Source organism: Rhinolophus hipposideros, assembly GCF_964194185.1.
Source record: "Rhinolophus hipposideros genome assembly, chromosome: 15".
Taxonomy (NCBI): Eukaryota; Metazoa; Chordata; class Mammalia; order Chiroptera; family Rhinolophidae; genus Rhinolophus; species Rhinolophus hipposideros.
The window spans coordinates 15,201,698-15,213,657 of NC_138061.1; the positions used below are offsets into that span (position 1 = coordinate 15,201,698).

Genomic DNA, 11,960 nt, shown 5'->3' on the forward strand with positions numbered 1-11,960 from the left:
GCAACACACTGATTTAGGACCACAATGCAGTGGCAAGTTGAATCATACCTGCAATAGTCAGCTTTTAAAACCAGAAATTGGGACACAATACTTTTTACTCCCTGATTTGTGAATGTATTTATATCAAAAAAGTAGTGAATGAGCTAGAGCTCTGGGATTAGCATATCTAAATACAAATCCTTACTCCACCATTTATTGGGTATGAGGAGACAGACAAATAACTTAATCTTCCAAAACCTCAGTTTCCCCATCCACAAAAAGGGTGTGTGTGTGTGTGTGTTTTGTGTGTGTGTGTGTGTGTGTGTGTGTGTGTGTGTGTGTGTGTTAATAACAGTGTTGAAAAAAATCACTCCTCCATGGTTTTATCAGACTCCTAAGAGTCCTACCAAGAATGCAAGGCTTTAACTGCTCTTTTCCCTGGACATTTCTCAGGGTATTTGCAGGGAGCAGCCTTGGGGGAGGAAATAATGTATCTGTCTCGGACGAAGAGTCAGAGTCGGCTTGTTTACAGGCTGCTGTAAAGCAATACATTTCCCAGGTCCCGCATTCCTCTCCTGTAAGATGTTCCACTGTACGTGCAGGCATACATCTAGGGCCACCTGCATCAGTCTTGAGGGAATTGGGGCTCAGGGAACTGATACCAGCTTGCTGAAATTCTGGTAGTTGCTTTGCTGTGAGTAATGAAACTCTTTTATCTCTGACCTAGAAATCTCATATCTTTTATCAGCATCCATGAAATTGTGACAAGCTCACTTGTTAGTGAACACGTAGGGGAACATCTCAGATCCTTAACAGGTTTTGATAAATAGTACTTGTCTCATAGGATTTTGGGGAAAATTAATATTATAAAGTAATATGTTTATCCCAGTGTCTGGTACCCAGTATGCCTTTAACAAGCATTAGTTATTTATAGCTATTATGACAATTAAGGAAGAAAAATTAGAGGTGGACATGTAATGAATCACCTTTATTGAGAATAAAATTCTAAGAAACTATTAAATTCTCTTCAATTTAAAAATGGATACACTTTAAATTATAAAATGCTAATCAGTCATATTTCACATTTCTACAGTGCTAGGAGGAAGGCATCGGCTTAAATGACTCTGGTTGTGTGTTAAAATATATTACCAAGTCTCTACATACCAGTTCTTTTGCTTCTTCAAGCTGTTTCTCCACATTTGCAACCATCTGTTTCTTCTCATCTGAAACAAACAATAATATCAAAGAATTGTTAAGGATACAAATAAATTTAATATTTAAAAACTTCTATTTTTGTACACCTTTTTCCTTTCTGGTCAATTAGATTAGAGAATTACCATATCAGACAAATGACCATATCATTCTTTGGTGGGTTAGAAACAACTTCAAGCCACTGATTCTAGGCTAGCTGGAAACATATAATCCCATGGAATACCTAGTGATTAAGAGATGCCATAGTATTTTAAAGAGAAATCAAAAATTATTTTGTCCTTTAGAAGAGACTGTGTCAATAACCACATATTTCATGGTGACTTGAGGAATCTGCAGTCTTAACTTTAATAAATTGGGTATGACTGATTTACAAACGTAATTTAAAAGTCACAAAAATAATTCCTAAAAGTGGACAAGAGCATACAATCCTTTAGTAAAAATTGTGCATTCATTAACGTTAAGAATCGGGTGTAATGGAAGAAATGGTTGGACTATGATTCCAAACCCAAAGTCACTACCTATACTCACTGATTATGGAATCCTGGGTAAGAAATAGTTTTTTCTGAGACTGTCTGTCCTCTCAAAAAACAAAGATTAAAAATACCCACTGGTTTATTTTTAGCTCAAATAAGCTGATACAAATGAAATTACTTTAAAAATGTGTAGTGCTATGTCTCTATATGTGGTTCATTCTAACTTTACCAAAATCTAGTTATAACCCAATTGTAATTCCCTTTGCTGGGAAAGATGTCCTGGCAGATATTGTCGGAAAACTTTCCGCTACTCCCATTGCAAATCAATCAGCCCATTTGTTTTGAGACTGCACTAAGTTTTGTGCTAACCAAATTTATTGAACATTTATAGTTTTGCCTGCCTAGCACCTTTTTTTCTCAGGCAATCACACCAGCTCTTTTGAGGCTCTCCTTCAACGAACTGGTCAATGGGAGATGTTATCTCCTTCTATGAACCTGTCTCTCCAGTCACAGTGATTCAGCAAAGGATGGGCTTCTCATCCTAGCTGGACCAATTCTAGTAGCTGGGTCCCTCTGACCACATTGGTCTGAGGGTTGGGGTGGGGTGGGCATACGACCCAAGCCAACCAACAGGAAAGTCTTTTCCTCTCTCTTGGTAGAGTTATGAGAACACAAGATTAGAAGCTGTGGGCACACACCATCCTAGTAACAAAGAGAAAGCCAGTTTGCAGTGTTTGAGAATGAAGCCTACATTTAGAAACAAACAGCTGAGAAGTAGATATAAAAAAATGGATGGATGCACTGGATGGATGGATGAATGGATGGATGGATGGATGGATGGATGGATGGATGGATGGATGGATGGATGAAACAGATTAGATAAATTTAGTAAATTAGTTTCTGGTTCTAGATAACTCTGAGACAGGTTTTGCTTGACTTTATCGTGGTTAGGTTTCTTGAACCAACAAATTTATCTTTCTTTCTCTAAAATTGGGTTTCTATGATTTGAAACCTAATGATTACTGACTGACTAATACAACAGACTAAGAAATGAAATGGGTACAACACCTACTAGCTAACTAGCCCCTTAGGAGTCAACACTAAGTGGGAAATCTTTAGTAGGCATTATTATTTTACAAAAATCACAATTAGGTTCTGCAAACCCTAACCTCCTCCCTTTGGGGGTTAAGCTGTCATATGAGATGTTTTGTGTGTCCTCTAAATATTTCTCCTTAAGAAAATGCACATTTGGAATTAAAACTCAACTTTATTTTCCCTCTTTGAAAAAGTCAAACCTACATACGGCCAAATTAAAATTTTAGTATATGACGATCCCAAATTTCTGTGATTCTGGCACGTCAGCCCACCTAACGTCTGCACAAGTTATAGTCAAACTGCACTATATTTTTGTGATAGAGCAGAATATAAAATAGGACGAACCCATCTTGGGCAAGGAGTGAGATTACGTATTCACATATCAGAAGGAACATCTTGTTTTCTTTAAGGTACTCAGCTATTAGCAAAGGCCACGTCATGGCCGTCCAGGCCCAGTAGACACCAATTTTTCTCATTAACAAAGCACAACACAGAACGCAGCCTCCCTTGACCTGGGTTCCCCTTCCATCCAGTCACACCTCCCTTCCTCATGGGCCCGTTCCTCCCTGTCACCTCGCCCCCACCGCACCATCCCACGGACTCTCACTAACACTGACCTTTCCTCTGCCCAAACTAATGGACATTCTTTGGTGCTGTTTTTATTTAATCTTGTGGCATGTGACACTCTGCTCCTCCCATCCTGTCACTTACTCCTGTCCTGGCTTCCACGACATCCTGACTCAGTGAGTCTCCTACGCACTCATTTCTGTCTCAGGGTCGTCTGCTAGCCAGCCTCTTTTTCAGCCCATCCTTTAACTGTTGCTGTTCTTCAGAGTCCAGTCCCTGCTTTTTCTCTCATGACTACCATCTAGGCCCCTGGACATGTTCACCCGCTCCCATTTTTTTCCTGCCATATTATCCATTTACGATCCTAAGTCTTTATCTCTCTCTAATCCTGGCATGTTTCCAGGACTCTACAACTTTACTCCCAATGCTACCTCCACTGTGACCACCTGGCAAACTGCCATTCAGAAATCTCTTCAGAAATCACTACCTCGGTGAAGCCTTTCCCAATCCAACAAAATGTTAACCACTTTCACTTACATAAAACACCTATAACTTTTACCTAATCCTAATAATTTACCTCACATTTGCTGGTCTGATTTACCTGCTAGCTTGGAAGCTCTGGGAAGACAAGAACTGTGGCTTAATCATCTTTATAGTCCTATAATCTAACACTGAGCCTGGCATAATCAGTTCTCAAAAAAACGATGTTAAATCGAACAAACAATGTAGGCCAGTGCATTTGCAGAAGAAGCTGCAATTCCAACCACCCTGCTTTTCGCGTCTCTACACAGGCCCCCCCCCCCATTTAAACTTCCTAAAATGGGGCTTTGATTGGATCACTCGAGCCTAGCAGTCAAGGTCTTCCCCATTCCAGATCCAAGCAACCTTTCCAAGTCTATTTCCAAATACCAACTCTCCAGTATGTGCTGCGCCTGCTAACCAGGCAGGCTATCCATTACTGCCCAAACACATCACTGTTCATTTCTGCTCTAAGCCTTTGTTCAAGTTACCATCTGGGGTTCTTTGGTTGAATATAACAGAACTGATGATTCTGGCTAAAGTAATCCCCAAAAGGGGATATATTAGAATAATGTGGGGGTGGATCATGGCAACAGAGAAAAATGAGCCCACAAGCTCAAGGGGGCCAGAACCCAGGGTTGCTCAGGGTCCCCAGGGAGCAGGAAGTCACTGACAGTCTGTGAAAGGAGAATCTCGAGCAGCAACACCATAGGTTAGTGTTGACTCTTCTTGGCTCACTCTGCTCAAAATTTAAATTCCCAGCCAAACTTCTGTACATGTCCTTCCTACAGTAATGCATTCACCTCTTGACTTAGATAGGGCACGGCTGCCTGTCACTGTCACCAAGACTAGGTTTAAGTAGTTCCTCAATGGAAAACTGAGGTACTGCTGTCAAAACATACAACGGAGGATTCTGGGCAATCTGAAACAACAGATTTCCACTGCACCCACTTACTGCAATGCCTTATAACATCCTCTTTCCTGGGTTTTCTCTGTCAAATCCCACCTATCCTTCCAGGTGATCTCCTGGGACACAATCTTGTCTCCCCGGGATTCTTAGACCTCTGTGCTCTGCACTAGTGGCACCACTGGTCATTTGAAATTGGTTTCTATAGTTTTCTCTTCAGCCTCATTTCCAGTGCCCTGAAGGCAGGGACTGCTCTGGACATATCTTTGTGCTCTGGACATAACTCTGCATGTAGCACAGAGAGCTGTATGTGGTCGGTGCTCACCACATGCTTACTGAATGAGTGGATCAGTCTTCCATTTAGCAATACATTTGCTAGTCACAGAGAAACTGAGGGGGAAAAAAGTATATCAATGAGGACTTGGGCAAATCTTCTCACCTGGAATGGTAAATTTCCCTTTATGAAAGAAATAATTAAATTGAGATGGGGGCTGGGAGGGGTAATACAAGTAGATCATTTCTTCATAAAATTCATTCCATGATGGCACCGTCAGAAATAATTATGGAGCTGAGCCAACCTTTGATTGGCCCTCTGCAATGTTCCTCATATTTGTAAAAGAAGCATTAAAGAGGTGACAATTTAGGAGGAAAACATGAGAAGGAAGGAAGGAAGGAAAGAAGGAAGGAACGAAAGAAAGAAGGAAAGAAGGAAGGAATTAGAGGACTTTGAAAATATCTCCTCACATTAAGTTTTGGTAACCCTCTGGCAGGAGTCATGTGTAATTCCCAAGAGAGCTTCATGCTGCCACCCCAACAGCATCCCCTGTACGATGGCAGGCTCCTAGGGATCAGAACTTCATAACTAACAGCTATCATTGTTTTCATGGGACTCTGTGCTGAACATTATCACACTCAATCTTCACAACAACCGCTTGGAGGGACCAGTATCACTCCATTCGCAGGCAAGTAGCCTCAGTGATTAAATAATTTCTCCAAAGTTCAACAGCTAATAAGTGTCAGAGTTAGAATTCCAACTAGGCCTATCATCCAGAACTGAGCTCTTCACTTCACTGTATAAAATACACTCTCTATAAGCTTTCTCCCTTTTTTTCTCCACAGACAGGTCTGATGAGTGCTGATGTACACCTAAGTCTTTGCATAGTATAATCTCCTTGCCTATTCAATAGTATTAACGGAAGTGCTCGGTTAGCCTTGCCCACACCCCATAAAGTACAGTGAAAGTGGCAGGGCTCACTTCAGTTCAGTTACTGGTACCTGTCTTTGTGTGATGTAGGTATTTTAAAATAAAACCAGTCACAGAAATGATGCACTGGGAAACAAAGTAAACCACAAATAAAGAAACTTTTTATGTGAGAGAATTTAAAAATGAATATATTATTAATGCTACATTGTATGGCATGGTGTAGAATGGTTAATGTTAAAACAAAGCCATTCTAGAACGATCCATGGGATAATGGATTAGAATTGGAGATATCAGTATGAACTTCTGTTTAGTGTACTATAGATATAAATGGTTACATACACAGATGTTTATCGATATGCATACATACACGAGTTAGTATGCACACAGGTATTTCCTGGCTCTGCCAGCTGAGAGGGCATGGAAACAATAATACCAACAAACACACTTAGTGCCTACATGTTGGTTTCTAACACCATTTTTCAATAAAGGAAACAGCACTCCTTGGAAAAATGGCTGATTCTAGGACTGGCATAGGAACAATACAAGATGATCCTGGAATATCTTCTAATGCTAGTAGGTAAGAAAGTACTAAAAAACAAAAAACAAAAAAACCAAACCCCAATGATGGGGGTATATCAAAAGGATACAGAAGTCAACTGAAAGGGCTTCCAATGGTCACAACTGGAAGAATCTGAGCAATAAAATAAAGTAGTATTAGAATATAACACAAAGGACAAAACACATATCATGAGTCTATGGATATAAATGACTGAATAAGTAAGTAAACAGAGAAGAGACAAACCACTCCTGTATAGAAGAATTCCAAATAATTTATGTAGATACTAAGTCTTCAAGGAGCTGGAGCCCTACCCCTGCTCCTTAAGTGTGGGCTATGCATGTGATTTCCTTCCAAACGGTCTAGAAAAGGGGAGATAAGAGTAGCTTTACAGTAGAGACACCTGACAAACGCTACCACAGCCAGAAGATCAAAGTTATCACCAGTAGTGGAATGTTTTGTTACAATATGTAGTCTTGCTATGATCTGGTAAAAATGGTGCTTTACCTCTGTGGTCTTCCTCCCCCAAACCAATAACCCCATTCTGACCACGAGAAAAACATCAGGCAAATCCCAGTTGAGGTACAGTCTCTAAAATATCTGATCAGTATTCTTCTAAACGTTAAAGTCATTAAAAATAAGGAAAAGCCTAAGAAACTGTCACTGCTAAGAGGAGCGGAAGGAGCCATGCCTACTCAATGTTTTGTAGTTACCTGGATTGGATCCTAGAATAGCCAAAGGACATTAGGCAAAAAACTAAGGGAACCTGAATTAAGTAAGGACTTCAGTTACCAGTAACGTATTAATATAGGTTCACTGGCTACAACAGATATATTACATTAACGAGATGTTAACAAAAGAAGGAACAGGGTATGGGGTACAGAGGGATTCTCTGGATTATCTTTGTGATTTTTCTGTAAATCTAAACCTATTCTAAAACCAAAAGCTCATTTCTAAAAAAATCACTGAAGCCATTACTTAGGATAACTGAGCTGTTGAAGGGAGAGAGGTCCCCCTGGGATTAAAGTGTGTGTGTGTGTGTGTGCGCGTGCGTGTGCGTGAGTGCGTGTGTACCTAACTCAAATCCTACCCCATCGACTTAACTCACTGCACCTGAGTGCCTGAATTGGGACTGGATCCACTCCGTCAATTCTAACTCTCTAGAAAAATAGAAATGTAATGCATGCAAGCCACTGTGTAATTTTAAATTTTCTAGTAGCCACATTTTAAAAAGTAAAAAGAAACAAGTGAAATTAGTTTTTATATCTTGTTTAGTGTTAATAATCTTTAACCCAATATATCCAAAATATTCTCATTTCACTATGTGGCAATAGCCACTTTTCAGGTGCTCAATAGGTACGTGGGGACATTACAGTTCCAGAGCCCCAAATATTTGAAGCAAACCAAAGTATTCAGAAATAAAAGCAGGTTTTTCTGAATTCTCTCAGAAAGAATAAAGGCAAGAGAGAATTATGGTACATTTATGGCTTTTTCCATACATAGCAATGTCTGGTCTCCAAGTCTCCACGACCTAGCATAACTAATCTGCTAAACTCAAGCATTTCCTTCCGGAAAGGATATTCATCTTGTTCCACTACTTCCACTTTTCTCCCTGACTCCCTCTGTGATATCCTGATTTCAAATCCCAATTCCAATTTCATATCCCAAAGTCCCTGATCATTCATCTCCCTTCAAATGCAGATGTTCAAGAGATTCACCTAACTCTAGTCTAGGCACAGGAAGAAAATAACAAGTGAGGTCCAAGGTTCCTTTAAGAGTTCAATTAATATAGCAAAGTCTGAGGAGCTGGGTCCTGACCAACCCTATCAGCTTTTGTCATCAGCAGCAGCCATAATATCCACCTCTAATGCCTAAGTTATCATGTACCTTCTCTGGGGTAACAAAATGTGCTAGTATGTTATATGTTTTATTTCATTTGATTTTTACAACATTGTAGGGTTGAAACTATTACCACTCCCACCACCACACACAGTTTTACAGACGAAAGAAGCAGGCTTAGAGATGCCAAGCAATTTGCCCAAGATTGCACATCTAGTAAGTAGCAGAGCTCAGAGTAGTAAGAGCAGATCTGATGCCATGTGTGATTCTTAACCAATTTGCCATAATGCATTTCTTGGTATTTCTGACTATAGCCACAAAGTGATAGGATTAACAGCAGACCACTTATGGCTCTGTGAATGATGAAATAAACAACGAATTGCAAGAGAACATTTTGTTTAAGATCCCTCAGGAAACCTGCCTGATGTAATGGAACTTTTACACCTGTAAAGTATCCTCCTAACTTAGAATTCATCACCAGAGGAAAAACAACTTCACAATTAGTATTATAGTTTCCACTCATCCATTTTCCTGACTTTACCACAGAACACTAATCATTAAAATCAAATTTCAAATACAGTGCCACAAGGGTATTGCCATAAAGGGACTAATCCATCTCATTAGTCCAATTTCAAAAATTAGTTAAGATTCAAACACTGTAGTCTAAGAGCAAAGTCTTTTTATTGTTTAAAACATATCACAGCAATCAAATTTCTTTTTTAAAATGAAGTTTAAAAACATTCAATCTTTTCTATTCTCTTTGAAAGCAACACTTTAATACACTATACATACATAGCAGAGAGTGCAATAAATTCCACTCTCTACTTATATATTAATAATCTTACTCCCTCAATTTATAGAAGTTACTATGTTAGAAAATAAACTGCTTTGATTGAAAAGTTTGCTCCAATTTTCAACCTTCTTAACTAAAGTAAATTATAGTTCATCTCTTCTAAGTCGACCACTAGAGATGGCCAGAAAAAGAGATTATAATTTTTAATAATACTTTTTTGCCATGATTGTTCATATTAATTTCTGTTAGTCCACAGACATATATCTGAAATTCGTAACTATGTAGTATATTTCTCATCTTTTTCTATTTATCAATTAGAAGCAGATTATAAAGTGAGCAAGCACAAGTAATTATTGGGAGGAAAGTACTGTATTTTTAAGAATTACTAGTATCCAATTATTCAAGTCAAAGTCTCCTTTCACTCCTAATACCGTGTTTCCCCGAAAATAAGACCAGGTCTTACATTAATTTTTGCTCCAAAAGACGCATTAGGGCTTACGTTCAGGGAATGTCATCCTGAAAAAAATCATGCTAGGACCTATTTTCCAGTTAGGTCTTATATTCAGGGAAACAAGGTAGCCACATTATACTATAGCTAAGAAGAGTCAAGGCTTTATTTTTAACATATTTAATTTGTTTCCTTCTGTGTGGTAAGAATGGTTACGTTAAAATTCAAAGACAAGAAAAAAATAAATTGTAACAAAATCTGTTTTCTTGGAAACAGTTTTTACAACTTTACACTCAGGGATGACTTTGTTACTTTATAAAACAACTTCTGGTAAAAAAGCAATTAACCCAAACAAAAAATGTTTCTACTACTAACACTATTACAATGAAAAATAAGCAACAATCCAACTGAAACCACAAATCCTGATATTCTGAGGCTGGGCAGTGGAGAAAAGCAGAGCTGAAGAGAAGAGGCGAGGTGATGTATCAGGAAGTGGTGAGGCCATCGGCCACTCTCTCCCCAAAAATCTCGGAAGCAGCAGAGCTCGGTGGTTTATGCTACCTTCGTTCTCTCCTCTTGGTCCCTCACTTGGGCTCATAAACCTCTTTAAGACATCATCCACCTCCTTCAGAACTAACTGGGACTTCAGGAGATGAGTGGGATGTAAATTCAGAGATCCTGGCTTCAAGCAAATATCCCTATTAATAGAAAATAGGTGGGGTGAAGAAAAACAAAGAAATAAAGGAAGAAAATTATTTTAAGCACGTAAGTTTGTGGGGCGGTAGGGAAAGGGAAAGAGGGATAACAACTGAGGTCCAGGAGACATTACTGCTGGCACCAAGGATTGACTGACAAGGTGGCACAGTGAAGTGCTCACCAGTTCACAGATCAGTGAACACGTCTACTCTTTTCCCTTGGGTTAAGCTACGGCCAAGCCTAGCATTCCAACCATGGTTTCATTTCCCTCACCAAAAAAAAAAAAGCCAAAAAGTAACAATCCCCTCTGCAACTAACTACTTAAATTAAATCTGCCTTTAGAGAAAGATAAATTCTGAAACAATGTCTTACAAACAAAAATCACAAAGTATCACGTGTACGTGTTCCCTTACTCAAACATGCAATGAGTCCCTTCTACATAAATGCCAATGAAATCAAACATAACTCCCACCTCCACGTAGTTGAAAGCTGACAGTGTCGCATTGCAAAAAGATGTGCTAAAACACACACACACACAAAAACACTTCTGGATGGAAGTTGTGGAAGTTTAAACGTGAGAAAAATTAGCCTGTACCATTAGCCTTTACACAAAATTGGGTTCTCGACCTCCTCCACCCACCCACCCACCCCCAAGAAGAATGAGAAATAATAAATGGGCTTGGGGGTAAAAAATACTGATGATAATAGCAGGTCACACCAAGGAAAGGCGTTACAGATGCTGAATAACTTCATCTTCACAACAGCACCTGCGAGATCCGCAAATTCTGCCCCGTTCACCAAGAAGGACAGCGGAGCGAGGTTAAGACACTTGCCTAAACGCCACACCTTCGACGTGGCAGGGCTGAGACAGGAGTCCGGGCACCGTGGCTCTTTACCCTGTTTTGCTGCGTGTGATGACCACGTCATTACTCACAACACGTCAGACTCGTAATCTAGGTCCGTTCATTCATCCTTTCTGAATACTCCCACCTCTTTATATTTTACAAACAGACAGACACACAAAATAAATCCAACCTACACCAACAAACACCGAAGACTCAGAGAAACATGCCCAGTACTGTACCAGTAACAAGGTGGCGGAGTCCGGACGGCAGCCCCGAAGGGCTCTGTTCACTGCACCCACAACCCAGGTGGGACTGTCCCTTTCCCCTCAACTCATTGGAGCCCCGTTCCTCCGGGAGGGGCCCAGCACCAGCACCAGCTCACGCCGCCTCACGCCGCAGACACATGTGTTCCGACGGCGTTCCCTCGCCCACGCCTCCCGGCTCCGCGGGCCACCCCCTCCCGGCCAGCCTCGGGCTCTCACCAGGAGGGAGTCGGGGGACCCTTGCAATCTTGTTTGTGATCTCGGCAGTGAGCACGGCGAAGTCCTGCTCGTAGCCCTCGAAATCGGACGACATGGCGGCTCCGGAGGGATCGGCCCGGGCTGCAGCCTCGGTCGGGGCGGGGGTCACGCGGGGCAGGGGAACAGCGTGTAGCGAGCGAGCCTGGGAGCTGCCCTCCAGCGCAGAACGGAGAGCCGGGGACAGCTCCCAGCCCGGCGGCTTCCTGGTTGTCCGACGCAATCTCGGTCCTCTGGAAATTGGGCCGGGTGCGCTTTTTATTTCCGCTCAGACTTCCACATTAAGACATCTGCGAGGGAAAACCACTT

General features: G+C 40.8%; 1 protein-coding gene across 4 annotated transcripts in view; it reads right to left on the reverse strand.

The window, feature by feature from the left end:
- The window catches only part of VTI1A (vesicle transport through interaction with t-SNAREs 1A), a 332,570-nt gene that overhangs the window by 320,254 nt on the left and 356 nt on the right, over nucleotides 1-11,960 (reverse strand). For 3 of the 4 annotated variants that reach the window (XM_081073988.1, XM_081073986.1, XM_081073989.1), the window contains exons 1-2: nucleotides 11,616-11,929; nucleotides 1,144-1,202 (exon numbers count right to left, since the gene is read on the reverse strand). In XM_081073988.1, the coding sequence (XP_080930114.1) occupies nucleotides 1,144-1,202; nucleotides 11,616-11,709 (153 nt within the window). In that variant the 5' untranslated portion in view covers nucleotides 11,710-11,929. Of the gene's footprint in view, nucleotides 1-1,143; nucleotides 1,203-11,615; nucleotides 11,942-11,960 lie in introns of those variants that run through there. The other variant, XM_081073987.1, reaches the window with a different exon arrangement.